Source organism: Prosopis cineraria, unplaced genomic scaffold, assembly GCF_029017545.1.
Source record: "Prosopis cineraria cultivar Desert tree isolate PC_DT_omini unplaced genomic scaffold, ASM2901754v1 PC12, whole genome shotgun sequence".
Lineage (NCBI taxonomy): Eukaryota > Viridiplantae > Streptophyta > Magnoliopsida > Fabales > Fabaceae > Prosopis > Prosopis cineraria.
Window position 1 is genome coordinate 35722623 of NW_026555343.1, and position 21207 is coordinate 35743829.

Consider the following 21207-nt stretch of genomic DNA (forward strand, 5'->3'; position numbering starts at 1 on the left):
TTTTTAAATGTTTGGGGGGTGTTTTGACCCAAAATTGAGTTTAAAATATTAGCAGATTCTAAGCAAATATTTCAAGAACAAAATTGACTTTCAACCCTAAGCTTTTTGATATCATCAACTAAGCTAAAAACTTAATGATTTATGTCTTTGATGCATGAAATGTCATCAAAAGCCTCCACAAAATCTGTATGAACATCCTTGTCCTACCAAACTCTTTAGGCCAATGAAATTTCTTTTATTATTACATATAGGTATTTTTTATTGGTACGTTACATTGTAAGAGATCAAGTCCATTTGTTATATCCAATTCCCATCGATTGCCCATGAAAGATTTAATATTCTCAAATATTCATAAACTATATAATGTCACCAATAAAAGTTAATCTAATTGATAAAAACTTAACTTATAACCCAAAATGTTATAGGATCAAATTTCTTTGTCGATGTAAAAACTTTGATGGTAAACAATTTATAAGCATTTTTATAAACACCTTTTGAATCTGAAGACATGCTTTAACAACGATAAGTTTTCAAAATCTAAATTTTTTTATACAAAAAAATACTACATACTGCCACAAATGGGTTCCGGTAGGGCAAGTGCCTGTTGATGGGATGTTATTTTTCTTGTCTAACCTGTTAATAGTTTTATTTTTAATTTAATCTTTTATTCCACTCAGTACACCAATCAAGTTGACGGTTGGACATGGATATCGTAAGATTGTTGAGAGTTCGGATATGAAAAATATCTCAAACGTTTTATTTAAGATATTTTAAAATGTAATTTTTGCAAAAATTAAATAACAAAGACATGATTGATCATGATAATTACTTTTAATTCTTAAATGCTGAGGCTTTTTGGCAGTTGGCGTTATTATGAAAGTAACCGTTGTGAAATATATAGAAAATTACTTATACACTTTTTTTAATATAAAACCATGATAAAAATATCATACAAAAAGATTAAAATCATGTCATGTCGAAAGTCAAAATGTTACAAACTTGTTCCCATATCTTTAACGAAAGTTGCAATTTCTATTGAAAAATAATAAAACATATTTAGCATCATTTTAAATCAACATATCATCAATATCATATATATATGTAATCTACACAATCGTATTTTTCACAATTCATGAAGCTACTTACATATTAACATCCCTTGCAAAGCACAAACCCCATAATGTGACATAAATAGCAGCACCAGCAGCAGGAAAATGACATAAAAATAAGACCAGACCCCTATAGCCTTGCAATACACACCGTTACAACACGTGGCATGCCAGAAAAAATAACAGAATTGCAAATTTCTAACAATATTTACAACAACGCGCACACAAAATATTGACACAATAAAGACCTACTTATGTCGACTTGCACACAATATATTGACACAATAAAGACCTACTTATGTCGACTTGTCTCAACTTCACGACAGAGCAAAAGAACAAATTTTGCCGAGTAAATCATGTGAACTTCCATATCATAATAATAACATGAAAGCCAACTGCACATATTCACGCACATCCCATCAACCAGCCACCAATCAGTTTTATGTACAATCTTGGCTTGTCTACTTTCCATATTTGTCATATCAATACATCAAATACTTAGGATACCTTCTTAACTAACCAAATGACCAAACCTGGCCAAACAAATTATGTACATTATTATAATGTCATGCTACCACAAAGTAAAAGTTATTTACAACTCCAGGAGGAGAACATATGTACAAAAGTAGTAGAATAGAGTAGAATACCTCACTAGCTATTCTGGCCGAAAGTTAACCAGATTAGGGAGGTCTGATTTAAGTTTCCTAATGTCATTCGCTGTCACCTTGCAGGACTCCAATGTCAGAGATCTCAAACTTTTTAGCGTTTTCAGATGCTGCAGACCCGCATTGGTCACATGAGAATTGGATACGTTCAAAGAGATCAGCTTAGTGAGGCCTGAAATATAACACATATATAATTATAACCGAATTCAAGGTTTGATAACTCTGCCCAAGGCTTCAGAATAATAGAATGCAAGCCAACTAGTTTTCATTTTTAAACGCTAGTAAAGGTGAATATGAGAGGATGAATAACATGCAGATGTTTTTCACAAGTGTCTAGAGCCTACTTTTTGCTTTTGAAAAGACAAAAAAGGACTTTTTTTTTTTTTTGGAGTTATACTCCTGACCTGACAACTTCCTTTTTCCATTCGTTGTTTTATTTCAATTTCACAATACCAAAGAAAAATACCATAAAATCAACCCGTTTCTCAAACAAAGCAGAGGTCTGAGGATATACCAGAAATTAACTGCAGGGATGTGTCCGTAAGGCTACAGTTCTGTGATAAATTCAAGCACATCAGAGATGAAAGCTCTTTGATATTTTTGACACCATCATCAGTCAATCCTCCACCACATATTTCCAGCGACCTCAGGTTCTTAAAGTCTGTTTCACCAGGAAATAAAAAATGTTGGCAAAACAGTGAACAAAAATCAGAAATGATATGAGATCAGTCAAAGAAGTAACACTCCCATCACACGTAAATTTAGTTTTTGATTGACTTGATTCTGAAAAACACCGCTGCTCCACTGGTGAAATTGTGTAAAAAAATTTGAAGCTTGTTCCATGATTACAGCCCACACAAAAAGTCCACAAAATTTAATGATACAAGTACCAGAAGTGCAACATCTTTACTTAAAATTAAAGACTATCGAACCTTCACTTGGAAAGTTGAAGGTAAAGAGGATGTACTAGGTACTATAGCTGCTGAATCAAGACTTAGACCAAACTTGCAAGCACACAACAGTTGAATTTTCCAAAAACTATGCCTAATAACTTGATACATGCATTTCTGTGATTCTCTTGCAGACTAAATCAAGTTCAAGTTAGGAACTGAGCTGTTCTTCATTAAGATTAAGAAACAAACTTGGAATGTAATTAATTCTCTTAAAAAAAAAAAACTGGGCAGGAAAAGGAAGAAATTAAAAGAAAAAACCACATTGGAGTGAACTTCAGCATCCAATCATGTCATGTTTAACTGAAATATCTTGGAATAATTTTAGGAAACTAAACATTAGTTTCACATCACATACTTCTTAAGTAGTTCGTTCCAGAATCTGTGATTCGTGCACCAAACAAATCCAGCTCAATAAGCCCAGTCAAACCTGCATCAGTAAATTCAAATTATGCATTCAGCCAAATATGCTTTCATCTTGAAAAAGCAAAGGAGCCAGAATGCTACAAGTCATGCAAAAATTTCATCCATTCCAGATTTAGGGAAAAAAAAAAAACAACAAAGCTGTAGGGGTAAAATTTCAAACCTCTTTTTTTTTTCCCAATTAAAGAAAGGATTTAGTACCAAACCTATGAGAGTGAACCGGATTTAAAACCTGTGTCCTATAAAAAAAGAAAAAAAGAAAAATCATTCTTCAAATTGTAACTTTATGCATAGGGTGGATGCATACTTGTAAGGGCTGCTAGTCCAGCATCAGTTATTTGGCGAGCATCCAAATTAAGTGACTTCAGAGATGAGAGTCCAGACAATTTCCTTAAACCGCCATCACTTATCATAGTGAAAGACAGGTTTACCTTCTCCAGACTAGACAATCCTATAAGAAGTCAAATACCAAAAATATCAGCATGGGAAGACTCTTGACGGGAAAGATGGTGAGACAAGTTCAAATTACAATCATAATTGCATATCTTGGAAACATCCAACGTCTACACCCAAAGAATTTCTCATGGTCAGTGTCTCATTGACAAGCTTGGTTCCATACTCATCAGTCAACTACTTCAAGAAGTGTTATGGCAGAAAAAAAGGCAATTTCTAAGTAAAGCCATGAATGAAAAAGGAATACATGTCAGTAACCTTTTACTACATGTCAACAAAATTCAAAACACGCACACATGCTCAATCACTCACTGTCAAGGAAACAAGGAACTATACGCTCAAGCAATTTAAGTATCCTTGGAAATCCAGAACAGATCAGACATGAATAGTGACCATATAAAATTGTAGCATTCAAGATATATCAAAATGACATCAATAACCAAATCCAGAATTCAATTCACATTAAAAGCCGAAGAATAAGTTAATCTGAAAGTAAACAAGCAATCTAAAATTTTTCAAAGAACATTTCATTGTCTCAAGTTTAAGATGTGAAGTGAAGGCCTATGAAAGGTTTCATTATAAACTCTACCAGGTTTCCTCGTACCAACGTCCCTTGGCCATGAAAAATTAACATAACACAGACTTGCCAAACCTTAAGCTGACATCTCATATCGTTTTAATCAATAGAATTGGAAATGGAAAGAACTTACTAACAACCACATGGTTATAAGGCTTTGATACCATGTCCAAAATATTGCAAACCAAAAAGCTTTAGCTCTTGACTGAAGGGCCCTTGGATAGTTTCATTACTATTGCTAACAAATTGAACCCACCAATGTTTTCAGGACAGTGATATTCAAAATAAAGGATGAATTACATGACCATTCCAATTTTTAGTTAACTTATTACTCATTAACCGAAAGCAGAACTTATTGGACAAAACAAGTTATTTATTAATGATTGGATATGTGAATTTCTTTTAGGAGCTTCCACTATTGCGCGGAAGCCTGATTTTGGAAAGAACAAATAGCAGCAAGCAAGGCAATTAATACACGCTTAGTATTTAAATAAATCAAAAGCATAAGGAGATTGTCTTACCTGATATATGGTGGAGCCCACTGTTACCAACTTCTGTATCAGACAATTCCAAGCATTTCAACTGCCGAAGGCCTAAAATGAAAGACAAGCAAATAAAAATCTCACTTTACCTTAAGGAAGGAATGTGTAAATTGTCAACGATAAATCATATGAAATAATTATTCTTCAATTGAATAATTTGCAGCCAATAATTTAAAGAACATGAAGCTATATTGCATATTGTGGGTATCTTTCAGCATATTCTTTTTCCAAAATGTTTTGAAAAATACTATCATCCAGGACGTCATCACAAAAAGATCAGGAAATTGAATACAAATAACCATTTACCCGCCAGATTGATCAGCCCTTCATCACCAATCCTACATGAATCTAGGTTCAAGCTCTCTAATTTTGTCAATCCTGCTTAAAGAAATATATCAACATGTTAGATAGAACTATCCTTGTCTAAGCATTCTGCTTCTTTCATTCTGCCCGGCAATACATCATAACTTTACTCTGTTAAATATGTTAACTGAAGGAAATTAACCTTTGGCACAACCATGATTCCAGTTTTGAGTTTCAAGATTATAATCTTGCACTTAACTCATGCCCATTCAATTTCAGTTGAATAATGTTAAGGAAAATTTCAACTGAAAATGAATGTGCATGAGATAAGTGCAAGATTTTAATCTTAAAACTCAAAAATGGAATCATGGTTGTGCCTAAGGTTAATTTCTTTTTTATACATGTAGATAAAAAAAAAAAAAACACAATCATTGATCCCTATAGTTTTATTGGATTTTCTTTAGTCCCTGTAGTTATTCAGTGTTTTCAGTATAAGGATTGAAAACATTGAAATTATAACGACCTGAGTAACAGACATCACCCAATTTTGCTGAAACTATAGGGATTAAAAAGACTGAAAAAACTACATAGACTAAAAGAAAAATCCAATGAAACTATAGGGATTGACAATTGCTAAAAAAAAAATAAAATAAAACTACATAAAGTTACAGTCATGTGGGGAAAAAAAATCCCTCCTTCAACAGCATCCAGGCAACCTGGTGGGGGTTCTAAAATAATGCATGTATTATAAGCAGAAACATAGGCCTCCTTAGTGAACAATCCAGCCCCACAATTAGCTTGCTGATCAATATGGCCAATTGGCACCTCCCAATCATGATCAGTAATGCATTGATATCGTTGATCATCATCTGAGTATGGGGGGTACAGGTGAGACTCTCTGATAAACAGGTTTATAGCTTCAAGAGCATCACTGTTAAGAGAGACAGGTTTGTGTTCTTTTCCAGCAAAGGAAGAGGCGAGGTTAATATTTTATATATTGCTAGAGGCACATTTTTCATAAAGTTATGATAACAATCTCACATATTGCAACCATGGCAAGGCTAAATATTGCTCCAACCTGCCTGATGGGATGTAAACCTCCATAACTAGATGGTAAACAGTGCAATCTTCTACAGATTGGTTTGTAAATGGTTTGTTTCCATACTGTAGTCTTGACTCTTGAATAAGTTGCATCCAACATACATCCAGGGAAAAGGGGATGGGAAGGGAGAGAGGGAGGCAGGCAGAGAGCATAGGACAAATATTTAAAATCACCTTTTAAGTATGCTAAACAAGCATCCGTTATCTCATTGTTGGATCCCAAGTTTAGCACTTTCAAATTTTGCAGTCCTGTCAGTTTTTTTTTTTTTAAAAAAGCAAAGGTACATATTCAGTGCTTAAAGAATTCTAATGAAGCCAAAATCTGATAATTAATAAGCATATTCAAATATGCATAAGTACAACCTGAAAGAAGTAAACAAGTCTTGACAACTTACTTGAAAATTTTTCACATCCATCATCTGAAAGATTACATCTATTGAGATTCAAGTTTGACAGGGCAGGAAGCTCTGGAAGGACATAACAGCAAAATCAAAACTTAGATGGGCAGCAATTTATCATACTTCAAAGAAGCAATCAATTAAAACTTCTGACATCCCACGAAGAAAGTTCACTAAAGAGCATATGATAATAGCACGATCTCAAGGCTACTAAAAAAAGCCAAGGCCAAACAGTTTACTGATAATATAGGAAACAAAATTAAGGTTCCCTTCATATGCGTTAGAGTGCTATAGTTTGAATTTTGAAACCTATTTAGGACCTTGCCCCTTCTGAGCCTCCAGAAACCTTTTTTTTTTTTTTTTTTTAAGAATCTTCTGATAGTACCCTTAAATAATGTCCTCTGACTTCACCCCACCCACCCCCATTTTTTCTCAAATCACTTTGCTGAAAGTTATAGCATCCCAAGAAGCTCCAGTGGCTCAGCTTCAGGCTCAAAGCATACATAGATTATTGACCAAGATTATAGCTCTACAGACTATTTAGAGAAAGAAAATATCATAACATTGGTAACTTCAGCATAATAACCTATGAAATGCAACCTGCTAGAGAATCCAAGCATGCAGCTGTAACAAGGCATCCTTCCAAATTTAACTGAACAAGCTTTTGTAATCCTGAAACGAACCAAGACATTATTCAAATTTGAAGAGATACAGAAATGACAATACTAAGTTTAACCTATCAATTTCAAACTTTACTTTCCTAAGGAAAAAATATCATAAACAACAATTGTAACTATATATCCTTAAACAACAATTGTAACAACAATTGTAACACGGACATAAACCATTTCCAAACTCAAAAGTCTAAGACAAAATACCTGGCACATGATAACTATATATCCTTAAAACTCTGAACATCAAAATGGCACAATGTCAAGCAAAATACCTTTCAAGAAAGTGACGCCAAAATCTGTCACTTTACTGCATGAAATCTCTAGACTCTTCAAGTTTGTCATCTCTGGAAGAAAATTATACCGGACTGTTAGTTATTGGGTTGTGTGTTTTTTTCAATGTCAGTAACACTAATAGGTCAGACCTTTGACACATAATGGATCTTGAAGTACTATTTCGAAATCCCATGACCAAATCCACCCACAATTATACTTCTATAAACACAATTGCCTGTTCACAATCATACTATTGTCAAACACAGTATCTATGTGTTGATCAGTTGCCTTTATTCTCTTCCAGCTCCAGCCTCTAGGGAAGAAAAAATTTCAAAAGCAGTATTGCATTACACATAGCAAAATGTTTATGCCACTAAACAATTGACTAACATAGGAATCCTTCACAAGACCAACACATGTCATAACGCAATGTGTTCATGAAACTTTTCCTGAAAAAAAAAAAACAAAAGAAAAGAAAGAAAGAAACCTAATTCATCTCCCGCTGGAATCTCTCTTGAACTAAAAAATTTACATTATTATTTAACCAAAAATGCATCTCATTTCAATCAAGTGAAAAACAAAATCGTGCAATAAAATAGATGAATTTATTTTTAGGTAATATTATGTCTCAAAAGATCTACTGCAGTGGAAAATAAATACTTCGACTCAGCATTGTAATAGGACGGAAGAAAGTTGTGAACTTGCAATTAACCTGATAAAGGCTTCATGTCAGCATCTGTTATGCAGTTACACCACTTCATATTTAGAGATTCCAGCTTGGTTAAACCTGAAATATGAACCGTATCATTAAATTAAAATAGATCAATTTCTTTAATGTGGTACAATAAATGGGATTAATGAAGTGCACTAGAACTAGAACAGTGGATGCTTGTTTTTGCACTACGTGAAGCAAGAACCAACCTTGAAGATGAACAAGGCCTCCATGAATCCCAGGACATTTCTCCAAATCCAACTTAACCAAGTTAACAAGACCAGAAAATGAACTTACTCCTTCCGCAGAAATGGCATTGTTTCTTCTAAAACTCAAACTTGTCAAGTTTGACAGACCTATAAGATTCAATTACAATCACGGTAAACATTCAGGAAATCAGCAATTAATGCACAAAGTTTTTTGCCACAAACAACTATACATAAATATTGGCATTACATGGGAACCTAGGAAGCACAAATACTTTAAAAAAGTAAACGTATCTGTATCTGATATGTATCAGATATGATACTTATAGGATACTTCATTATACGTATCTCATATTCTAACATTTGTAAAGTGATTTTTTCCAACAATTTTTTACTATATCACATAAAAACTTAAAAAAACACCTAATATTTCTGTTGATTGTTATCAACATCCTCAAATTACTTTAGAAATTCTTGTTTAAAAATCAAAATACCTATACCTATATCATAAAATGTTGAAATATATATTATAAATATCACCGTATCCATATCCTAAAATTTTGAAAATTTGCCATATCGTTGTATCATGCTATATCATATCAGATACTCATACTTGTATCTATGCAACCTAGATGCGAACACAAGAAGTTGGAAAATGTTATGCATGAAAAATTTTTGGTCTTTAGCTCTATATAGGAAGGTAGAGAAAGGCCAAGAAGGACACTCAAGGAATTTATTGAATAGGATTTATTGAAAAACAATATATCGAAAGAATTGGTTGTTGATAGAACACAATGTTGCAGTGTCATTCATATAACTAACCTCACTTAATGGAATAAGACTTCTTGTTGTTATGAATAAAAAAAATGTCTAAGGCTAATGGTAGAGAGATAAAAAGATGTTATGACATCACCAATATGACATTTTACAAGTGATATGCATATAAATTTCAATTCATCAAATCTCAAACAAGCAAATTTCATTATGTCAGAGAGGACATTTTAAATTATTTAAAAAGTTCTGATAATTGAAAGTACATTTAAAAAACATTGTGTGGCAGCTATTTCAATTAGAGTAAGAGGTATTTTCATAAATTGGCAGAAGTAAGGAGCAGATGCAGTGCTATGTCATTTACGTGAGATCTTTTTCTCTTTTCTTCTGATAAATTAAATATGAAGGATCCAAAGGGACCAATGCTTTAGTGACAAATAATGGATATAAATGCCTAAGGGAAAGCAGAAAGGGAAAGACTACCATTGATATACTCCAGACCATGGTCTGAAATCTGGTCACAGTGATTAAGATTCAAGGTTAAAAGATTTGTGCAATCTTTGAGATAAGCCAGCCCATAATCAGTGACATCAGACCCAGAAAGATCCAAAGATAGTAAAGATGACCCTTGCGATGAGATAATTTGCATCCAACTGTCATTCACACCAGGATATTCTCCCAAGTAGAAATCCTATTGAATGCAGAATAACACATCTGACCGCTTAGATCAGGAACATATGATTGACTTGAGTTGAAAATTTAGCAAAGAAATTATTCCAATAGGCTATGCAATTTAAAATGATTTACCTGGAGAGAACAATCTTGAAAAGCCTTGAAAGAAGCACTACTCAGACGTTGGGAATACACCAATTCATTAAGAATTTGTTGACTTAGGTCCCGTGGGATCGAAGAAAATGTGCTATGCTTGTGAATCTCCTGTTGAAGAAAGATTTTCTGATCAATTCTTCAGAAAAAGAAATAAAAAAGGATTGAGAATGATATTTTGTTTAAACAGCACCTCGCATATTTTCCGGACACATAAGTCCAACAATGATGGACATTCCCCTTTCTGTGAATGATAATCCATAGACGGATGAGAAAATGATAAATTCAACCGTTTCAAACTCCCACTTTTATCTTCACTGTCTCGATTTTGCTTCCTAGAACAAGCTCCCCCCATTGAGGAAATATCTTGCAATCAATATATGTCATAAAAATTGCAGGAGAACACTACTGTAACCCACTCAATAACCAAAAATGAATATACGCACTCTACTTCACCCTGTAAAAATACAAAAAGGGAAGAGTGCAGCTGAATAAGTTTTCAGCAGACTTGATCATCAGGAATTGACATCTTTAAATTAACTCTCAACAATATTAAAATACACTTATATTTGCAGCATCAACGCCATTTACTAGACCCCAAAAGATAAAACTGCAGAACGCCGGAAGCAGTTTAAGAATACGAGCACCAGTGCAGAAAATCAGCATTTAACATCTCAGTCTTAAGCAAGCTTTCCAAAGCATATGCATAGTAAAATAGAATTAACAGTTCAAGTTACACGCCAGATAAAAAGCAGACTAGTGGAGGACGCATAGTGTTCATGAGAGCACTCAAAGATGCGCATCTTCAAAGCAAACAACTATATATAATGTTTACATCAACACTATCCTTCCAAACTTTTAAGCATATTCGTGGACAAATTTCAACGTCTAGAATCCTGTAAAATCCTGCAAATATTTTTTTCTTATAAATACCAACTAATTACCAACACCAACCCTAGTAAAATTTCTAATTCTGATTTTTGACGTAAGTGTCAACTTTAACCACCAGAAGCCAAGCGTCTTTCGCCCGAACATGTAACCCATATATGACTTTTCTTCGAAACCTGCATAAAACCAATATATTTCCTACATGGTTCTGTACATAGCTTCAAGCACCAAATTTCTACCAAAGTCAGAATACCATCGCCGAAATTTACAGTTAAATAGGCAGCGCCAATTGTCATAATCAAACGACGTCGAAATAAACTAGAACTAAAGCCATGATCGAACTGCAAGACTCCAAACTCCACTGATATTCTTCGAACAACAGCCACCAATATACACAGTAAATTAACAAACAAAAGACAATATTCAAAACTCTGGTATTTACAAGCCATCAGATACTCACATAAGGACGAATAACGCGAGAAAAACAGAGTGATCATCAGAAAAGCGAGAGAAAATCTCAGCTAAACAGATCATAATGAAAGAAAGGGAACAAAAAATATCTGAGAAAGTAACAGTACCCTGACATGATGAAAATTTGCCGTGAATTTGATATGAACGAATGATTCCCCTTGGGGCAGAAACGATCACGGAGGAAGCTGTGAGAGATGACAAAACATAACGGTGGAACAGGACGGTGATAGTACGAGAAAATACTGGTGGGTGGGTTCAATAAAGTGCAACATGGCCGTCACTGAGCCGAAATCTGACCCAACAGATGGGTGACACGTGGCGATGGAAGGCTTGGGATTCGGTGCGCACGAGACTAAGGTAAGAAGGAAAAGAATCGAAGAGAAGAGTGAGGATTCGCATGAAGCAATTATGAGGTTCTTGACTTTATCCACTTGGAGGTGGTGTGGGTCCCATGGCCATGGGATGCCTTTAGAAGATTTTTCACGCAAAGGCTTTTTTTCTCAAGAGAATTTGGAGAACATACAATTCTTGCTCTTTTGGTTTTAGCATGTTTTGGATTAGTCCTTATATTTTTCGTTGTTTCAATTTTTTTAAAATTTCATTCATCTTTATCATTACATATGGAGTTAATTTTATTAATTTATATATAACCCTGCTAATTTTATTTCTGATTTAGTTAAATTATGATAAATTAGACATTGTATAAACAAAATACATACTAACTTTTTTGTATGTTTGTTCCAGTTGTTGTGTTTTTTTTTTTTTTACCTAATGCTTTACCTACTTTGTGTTTGAGTATTTTGATTTAATGTCTTTTTTTTGTGTGTGTTACTTATTTTTTATACAACATAACATGATTTTAACAAATTAAAAAAAAAGTAAAATTTATATAAACAGTAATCACTATTAAGTCTTTAATGATCATATTTAAAAATATAGATACTAACATTGTAAAAAACTTAAACTTAAGAAGCTCAAAGTAACAAAAAAAGTGGAAAGACTAATATCAAAACATATTAAAAATATGTTTGGCTCAAAGATGAAAAAGGGAAGGAAGAGATTTCTATAGAGGAGAAAAGGGAAAAAAGTTAATGATCGCTTATTTAGTTGATCTGGAGGGAAGGGAAAGATGCTGGAGTGGAAAACTAATAATAAACAAATGATTTCCATCATTGTTAAAAAAAGTTATTAATAAAAAATAATTGTATTATAATTTATTAATTTTACATTTTAAGAATGTGAATATTTTCAACTTACACTGATAATAGTTTTTGAAGAGTCGGTGCATCAATATTCTAATTTATTAATGTGCCTAATGAAAAAGCATTAAAATTATGTGCATTAAAAAATTGTATATTAAATTTTATTATATGATAAAATTTATTTTATTATAGGAGAATTCACCTCCAATTTTTGAATCAAACAAGAATTTTCCTTTCCTCTATTAAATATTAACTAAAAAAGAGGACAGGAGCAACTTCCTTTTCCTTCCTTCTAAAAACTTCTAACCAAATAGATTCTAACAATATAAGGATTATTAGTTATATTTTCTCAAGAATTCGAGGAGGGGGAAGAGAAATTGATTTTAGGGTCCATTTACCTACATTATGCATACATTATGATAATCTAATGGTGAATGTTAGAGGCTTATTGTGAAGATAGTTTTTTTTTTAATTTTTCCTGAATATTTTTTCTGTTGTTTATCTAAACTAATTTTAGATTGAGCTTCTATCTTTTAAATTAAGATAAGTACTTTTTGTTTCTATTTGAGCTTTTAATATCTAAGAGTCATAATATTTTCAAGTTACATGCTTGATCTACATTGAATTGATCAAAAACTGAAGAGCACTTAGTTTAATTGGTTAAAGAAGTTGAATTAGTTTATTTTAATGTTTCAAGTTTGAATTTTAATATGTGCGATTGTGTAAAATAAATATATGAAAAGCATTCTCAAGATACCCCTATCCCATATAATGAGGGTTCAGATTAATTTGGATGAGAGGTGGTCATATTTTTAGGTTTTTTAAAGTACCAAACATTTGGAATAAAAAAAACAGAAAAAACTCAAAAAAAAATAAATACACATTTATGTCGCTAAAAAGTAAAAATGGCCCAAAGTGCTTTTTAGCTCCTTTATATTGGTTTAAGGACTATTATTCACATTTTAGTTAAAAGCGTTCCTTTCAATCAATTTCATTATTAACATTAATGAATTAGATCACGGCTTTTTCTTTATAAAGTTTGAAAAGTGAGTCATATTAATTCATAATTTAAAATAGTATAGGTTTTTATATTTTTTTTAAAAAAAATCCAATGAGTTATATTCCCCATAAAGTTTGGCCAAAAAAAAAAATATCCATAAGGCATAATGATAAAACTTAACTTAAATTTTGTACAAATAAATTAAACCCACTTTCAGGTCAACAAAGAAAAACTCACGTGTATTCTACCCTTAGAACTAATTGGATGGCTATTTAAATGTTTTATTAAACTTTAATTGACATATTTAGCTATAACTTTCTAGATAAATATGATCTAATGTATAATAGAAAATTTTTTATGAGCACACTGTTCATGATTTATGAATAACCTCCGTAATTATAAATTATACAACTTACTCTTTCTTTTTTATGAATACAACATTCCGTAAATTTTATAAATCACACAAGGCCACATCTAGTTTGACACACATATATTGATGATATTTTCATATTTTTTAAAGCAGCCTTATATATTTAATATTAATTAATTTTTAATGTGTTAATAATATTAGTAAAAATAATTTATTATAAAATAAATAATATATAAATAATACATCTATATTGATTTAATTGGAAACAAGCAATTTAAATATATAAGGTTAAGTATATATAAGTTTTCCCCTTTTCTAATATATTAAAATTCTTAAATTTATTTTTATTGGTAAAAATAGAATTTTGATTTTATCCTTATTCTAATAATTACAATAATTAAATTTAAACAATTTTCAGGAATCCTAATTCCTGCCTAATCTTTATTTAACTCGCATGGAATGTCTTGTACACGGCATGAGAAAGAAGTCGTAGTGCTGATGATTATTGATACCGATGAAGAGTTTATTTTTTTTTAATTAATATTATTTAAATATTATGAATCAATTTGTTGTTTATGAAGTCATCAACAATAATTTCATCAGTAAAATTATTAAAATGTCTCTATCCACAGTGAATTTGAAGGTCCTTACACGCTATATGTTCTTTGTTACCCATGAATGAATTGACAACAGTCCGATTGAACCTTTCATAATAAATAATAAATAATAATCATTAATCACATCAACAATTATAAAATGCTGAGACACTTGCGCAAGTAACATTTCTTTTTAAGTTGCCCAATTAATTGTTTTAAAAATCTTGTTATTTTCTTATCTTGAAAAACTTGAAGAACTTAGGGTGTTATACCACCACTCATTTAGATTAATTTAGACTCGTGTTATATGAAATCAATTTTACTAATAACAACGTCACAAATATTTCAGGTTGGGACGTCTTTAATATTTTTTATTTAATATGTCTGTATATTTTAGAATTTAAATTTAAAATTTCAAAATAAATTGATTCGACCATCCTTCACAATTAAAACCCTTAAGTAACATCTAACGAGACACTTGGGCACATATATGTTGACTTAGCTTATTGAGAAAGGCTGCATTAGTGAAGACAAAACCAACCTCTATATATGGTGAAATATATAAAAAACTAAGTTTTTATAAGATTTAATTAAATTATATTGATATTGTTTCTCAACTCATCTTATTTATTTAGTTGACGAAATGGTAATTTTATTGACAATTTTTGCAATGTGAATGATTCAGATGTCGAATTTTTAACTTCTTAATTCAAATAATATTTTATAAAATTTAAAGTTAATTTTTTTATTTTATGTTATATTCTTTCCAAATTAAAAAAAGAGTTAATTAAGTTCTTAGAGCTCAATAATCAGCAGCATATCAAATAGGAAAGGTAATTATGAATCAATCAATTTCTAAATAATATCCCTAACGAAGATCTCCAAGTAAACAGAACCCTCATAATAATCGAATGAGTTCTTTTCATATTTCCTTTATAATTATGTTGATTAATTTACACAAATCTCAACTAATCAATAGTACTAAATACCTTATGATTTGTATTAAATGTAAAAAAAAAAAACTATATTACAACGTCAAGTTGAAAAAGATATACTCCTTTTATTTAAAAATATAAACCGAATCTCATCCCCAATAAAGTAGTTACCTATTTTTAGACTAACCCTATCTTTTCATATTTATTTCTATTAAATATCTTATGATAAATATAAAATCATTCATCAATAAGTAAACCTTTAAAAAAAAAGATAATGATTACATCTTAAAAAATTAAAAGTGTTTTACATTTTTTAATATCTAACTTCTCACAAAATGCCTTACATTTTTAAATGAAGGAAGTAACATTTATTATCTCTGTAGAAAGTAAATTGCAAGATTTTCTAACTGTAGAAAGTAAATTGCAAGATTTTCTAACCAACAGGAGCTTCAACATACATTATTCTCGGGTTTGATTGGCCCAAAACCTGTTACAATTAAAAAATTACATTATTTTCAGGTTTGATTTATTTTAAGTACATTTGAATATTAGACCTAATTATAGCTAATTACTTGCATGAATCAATATTAGGCCACATAATCAGTTTTAACTCCTTAGCTTTTTACATGATCAGAAAACATTTAATTGAAATTAGCAATAATTCTTATAAAAAGAAAAGGAATTACCAATAATCATAACAGTTCTTAATTTTGATTCATAATTAATTAAATTAATTAATCAAAGATTTGCAACAAGATGTACAGAACTTGATGAAGTCATGGATTGTGAAGGAGGAATGTTTTGAGTATCCTGCTTCTTTGAGAAGTTGACTCAGTACTTGCTGGAAATTAAACAAACACACATCATAATTTATCAAAAGCTTCTCATGAAAATCATAAATAAATACTCCCTCCATTAAAAAATATAAAGCATTTTTAATTAAATTTCACCTTTAATAAAATAGTTACCTACTTTCAAATTAACCCTATTTTTTCATATTTACTCCTATTAAACATTCTACAATAAATATGAAGTCATTATTAATAAGGATACTTTTAAAAAAAATAATAATTACACCTTAAAAGATTAAAAATGCTTTATATTTTTTAACATCTAACTTTTTAAAAAATACTTTCTATTTTTAAATGGAGGAAGTAATAGCTATGAAGAAAACCTAAAAGAAATTAATATGTATTGAGGCATTTTACTTTCTAGTCCTTGAATTTTAGAAACACTATTATTCATTCTTGAATGATTTTTACCTGTCACCGATTAGTCATAGAATGACTTATTTGAGAAGTTTTTTTTTTTAGTTGATTTCCTTTTGGTTGTGTTTCTGTTGTTTGTTTGAGTGTCATTGTTGTTTTTGTTGACTTCTTTGCAGCATTTGTTACTGGTTTATCTTTCTGGTTTCAGGTTTGGTGTGCTGGCATATTTTGTATAGATTTTGGGTGGGTTTTTTTTTTTTTGCTTGGACTGTTTAGTGTGTGTGTTCTCTTTTTTTTTTTTTGTTATTAATAAATTTGACTTTTGCTTTGGTAAAAAAAAAAAAATCATCGTATGATACGTATAGTTGACTTGCTTTAGTGGAACATGTAAAATCATACAGTTGAAATTATGTTGGATAATATTGTTGGATTGCAATTATGTTTGAAAAACTAGCCAAACAAGAGAGATCCATCAAACAACAAATCCAAGGAACAACATGCTCCCTCTTATCATTGTTACAAGTCACTTATAATTAACTCATGAGAATTAAAAAAAGTTAGTCACATCATTTAAATATAAAACTAGATAGACAAGCCGCAAATTTACTTGTGATAAATTATGGGTTGACAGGTGAAGATTAAAAAAACTCATTTTTTGGCAAGTTGGAATTTTCCTAACCCAACCCATCAACTAACCTTTTAAAAAAAATTATTTTTTTAAAAAAATATAATTTGTATATATCTTTTTACCTATGAATTATTTATCTAAATATCAATTTCACAAGTCTAAAGTTATGGGATAAAAAAAGAACACATTAGTTCAAATCTACAATAGCATGAGTTCGAAACCATATCTTATAGGAAGAATGGCACTTAAGTCCCAAAGGACAATTTTATCTCATTGAAGTTTTAACAAATTTCAAAATATATTGATTTTTTCTGACAATTTTAAATTCACAAATATGCAGCCTGCTTTCTGAAATTTACATTTCCTTCTACTTTGTTTTGCAGTTGATTTTCCATTTTAATTTAATAACACAATTTTTTAATAAAAACAAAAAAATAAATATTAAATTTTACAAGATTATTTATTTAACTCTAGAAATTTACAACTTACTCTCTCGGATTTGCAATTTCATCACTATAATTTGCAACTCTATATCCTAATTTTATTTATAAACTTAACCTCATTATTTATTTTTTTCTTGAGAAATTACTTAATCAATCTGAAGAATTTGTAATTTATTCTCTCTAATTTATAATTTCATTTACCATAATTTGGAACCCCAAGATCCAAATTTTATTTAGAAATTCATAAATACTATATCTCATAAACTAAAATTCAGTTAAAAAAAAGAAAAAGAAAAGCAAACTTTCAAAACAGTATTTCAGTTAAAGTATCGATATTTGATCATTACCTCTCTCTGTTCATCAGATATAAATGGAGCTGACAGATCCTTGAGCACTTCAACCATATGTTTAAAAGACACTTTCCCATGGCGATCTGAATCGTACACCTTAAAAATCACTTGAAACAAAAAGCTAGTGTGAGCTGTGATACACTTGGACCAAATTTCAAATGACTTGTAAATAATTAGTTAATGAAGTTAATTAGTCTTGGAAACATATACTCATTCTATTAAAAAATATAAAACTTTTTAATTGAATCATATTTTTAATAAAATAATTAATTATCTTCTACCTAACATTATTTTTTTATATTTACTTCTATTTAATAAAATATTTTATAATATTTTTAATAAAAATATATTAATTATATTTTAAAATATTAAAAATGTCATATATTTTTTAATAGGAGAAGTATAATTATTAATTGCAGAATCTGTTGTATAATATAACTGACACATACATTCTATTTTTTTTGCTGTGGACTAGCTTTGGCACTGAAAGCAGACAAGAAGGCCGCGAAGTCCTTGAAATTCAGACCATCAACCATCTTGAATACCCTCTACAAAATAACCACATCAACTATCAAACACATCACGCAAAATGACATTCTGGCCCTATTTGTAGAGAGACGAAAATAGAAAGAAGAGAATACTAAAACGAGAGTTCCAAAGCAAAGTCAAGTATAAGGATGCCACACGGCTTATGTTGGTTAAATTGACATATTTCAGTAGGGTTTAAAGAAAATTCAATCTTTGTATGTTGCAACTCGGTGAAACTAGGGCAAGATGGCTCTAATTTATACCATGTTTTGAACTTGTCCTGTATTTTCATTTAATAAAAATTTATAAAATTGTTTATAAAAAATATTTGAACTTACTAATTACCATTATGGAGTTTTGTTATCCATATATAGACGTGTATCAATTGATTTGATTAGAGATTCAACTGTGAAATTGTACAAAAGTGCATGTTTGGGATTACATTGGGATAGTTTCAAAACCAAGTTTTTGCCACCCCAACCAAAACATGGCTCCAAACATTCTCAGACTACCAAAGTCCTGAAAATAAGAACGACCATCAAGGTATTGATTTAAGAATCAATGATTAAATCAGTCAATATACTGGTTTAATAATTTATTAATTCAACGGGATAGGTTAACTCCCATTTTCATAGTATGTAAGAAAGTAGATGAAAGAAATGAAATTTGTACCTGAGAAAGTGGACTCGTTGCAAAATCAGGAACAGATAAGAACTCATCAGCTGAAATAAATCCTTTGGCATTACGATCAAGTTGGGAGAACCTTTGGTACAGAGACACTACTTCCTGCTGCGAATTTGATCAATTTCACACTATAATAACTCAGAGAACAGAAACAATGATTGAAGAACAACACTAAAGCCAAACTAAACCAATATAATTAGAACCTACACAAAGTATTGCAGTACTTTTGGACTTCTTCAATGTCATATTGAGTAAGCATTGATGGCGCACTCCCCATTACTTCTCCTCAGCTTCAACTATAAACTAAACAATATTTCACACTAACTGATATTAATTGAGCAGCTTGTATCTGTTAGCCATAGCTTGAGAGTGTAGTGAAAGAATCAAATTAATAAATTTTCTTTCTCCGCCCCATCAGAATTTTCTCGGTAAGGAGACGGAAACGAACCTCAAATTCGTGAGGGCTGTGAGCTTCAACAGTTACAACCAGCGAGCACTGGAGAAATATGTGTTGGAATATTTTATATATATATATATATATAGTGAATTTGTATATATTCAATTAATTATTAAATCGGTACAGATTGACTTTGTTTGATCTTGTATGGACTATATAAGTAAGGCATACAAGCAAGCTCATTTGAACAGTCTGTCAATTTTATCCACATCATAATATTGACCAAGTCAAAGAGCTCATGAGGGAATTAAATAATTAATTATATTTTAAGTAGTTACTTAGTCTTCTGCACGCTCAACATCGTGCTCCCTCTATTTTCTTTCTACTCTTTGTAAAGCTAAAAAGGTCTAATTGGTTGTGAACATGCTTATTCTCAAAATAATTGAGATCTTTACTTGGATTGATATTATCTTTAGAGCAATGGATTTAATGAGTATGCTCAGTAGACTTTTATTTCTTTGATTATTTTGATTAATTATTGAGATATTTTTAGCAGTATACACTAAGGTTGCATTGTCAACATCGACTGGGTCGAAAAGCAGCCATTATTTTGGTTCAATTCATATGAGGTCCCGAAGAACATTTCCATGTTTATCCGCTTGCAGGAATGGCCAGTGATGAGGTGCACAAAGCACAAATTACAAACAAACAAACAAACAAATCCATTGACGAAAATGGACCTTTTTGTAGGAAGAGGACAATAAATGTCAGAACTTTAAGCGCTTGCCAAAGAAGAAAATGACATGTAAGGATGATGAAGCCACAAGGGCTATCTTATATTTTCAATTTTTTTGTATATAAAAAGGATAATAACGAAGAAGATTAAATGGATGAGGATCAAGAGTCATGACGGGATATTTCTCATTTGGGCATCTTGCCCTCTAAATCACTTGTTGGATCAAAGACTCTAATTATCATCATTGTTATGATTTTGTCAAGAACCCACCAAAGGAAAAAAAGAAAAACACCGTTTCTATTTGACTTGTAGTTGATCAAAGCTATTTTAAAAAGGAATGAAGAAAGTGTTTGGCTCTTTACGCCAAATAAGATTAAAAATAAAGAAGCCACATCATCGTTCATGGGAAAGAGGTTGCTTGGCCTTGGTTTTACCCTTGCGTGTTTTGAGATCTTGTAATGGAACAGCCAGTAGTTTAAAACTCGAGTCTTGACTTGTGAACTATTTTAAAATACATATAATTTTAAACTCCTATACTTTATTTGCGTTCATTATTTTATTACACTATTCATTATTTTATTACACTACTTTCATTACTTTCTATATCCACACCAGTTCAAACTCAAAATTTCATATTTAAATTATTATAATTTCTTTTATTAAAAATAATCTATAAATAAACTCACTAATCTTCTTAATTTTATTTAAGCAACCCCAAATTTCCCATTTATGCAAATATTTCCCGCTATTAATTTGTTATTTTACAAATGTAATGTAATATGTTACATT

The 21207-nt window shown here is 30.8% G+C and overlaps 2 protein-coding genes across 15 annotated transcripts; both read right to left on the reverse strand.

Annotated features, from left to right (window-relative positions):
* Window positions 1–1449: 1449 nt before the first annotated feature.
* On the reverse strand, window positions 1450–11606 carry LOC129288222 (uncharacterized). Of its 8 annotated transcripts, XM_054924726.1 has the most exons (17): window positions 11331–11433; window positions 10176–10317; window positions 9965–10093; window positions 9641–9848; window positions 8390–8536; window positions 8181–8255; window positions 7468–7539; window positions 7122–7193; window positions 6519–6590; window positions 6298–6372; window positions 5026–5097; window positions 4699–4770; window positions 3455–3598; window positions 3083–3154; window positions 2289–2435; window positions 1757–1946; window positions 1450–1642 (listed from the first exon to the last, which is right to left on the reverse strand). In XM_054924726.1, the coding sequence occupies exons 1-16, from the start codon at window positions 11402–11404 to the stop codon at window positions 1765–1767; spliced, it is 1755 nt and encodes a 584-aa protein (XP_054780701.1). In that variant the 5' UTR covers window positions 11405–11433; the 3' UTR covers window positions 1450–1642; window positions 1757–1764. The 8 variants fall into 8 exon arrangements, 6 of the variants coding, with proteins under 6 accessions (XP_054780701.1, XP_054780702.1, XP_054780705.1 ...); XM_054924727.1 differs by lacking the exon at window positions 11331–11433 and adding an exon at window positions 11449–11606 and having other exon boundaries at window positions 1450–1946; window positions 10176–10439; XM_054924730.1 differs by lacking the exon at window positions 11331–11433 and adding an exon at window positions 11449–11602 and having other exon boundaries at window positions 1450–1946.
* A 4095-nt stretch (window positions 11607–15701) lies between these two features.
* LOC129289558 (uncharacterized) lies at window positions 15702–19754 on the reverse strand. Of its 7 annotated transcripts, none has more exons than XR_008588157.1 (5): window positions 19493–19754; window positions 19274–19390; window positions 18523–18621; window positions 18071–18180; window positions 15702–15931 (listed from the first exon to the last, which is right to left on the reverse strand). XR_008588157.1 is itself a non-coding variant. In XM_054926334.1 (5 exons), exons 1-5 carry the CDS (start codon window positions 19529–19531, stop codon window positions 15878–15880), a joined length of 384 nt encoding a protein of 127 aa, XP_054782309.1. In that variant the 5' UTR covers window positions 19532–19754; the 3' UTR covers window positions 15702–15877. The 7 variants fall into 7 exon arrangements, 2 of the variants coding, with proteins under 2 accessions (XP_054782309.1, XP_054782311.1); XM_054926334.1 differs by lacking the exon at window positions 18523–18621 and adding an exon at window positions 16211–16285 and having other exon boundaries at window positions 18071–18169; XR_008588159.1 differs by lacking the exon at window positions 15702–15931 and adding an exon at window positions 15940–16285 and having other exon boundaries at window positions 18523–18609.
* Window positions 19755–21207: the final 1453 nt, after the last annotated feature.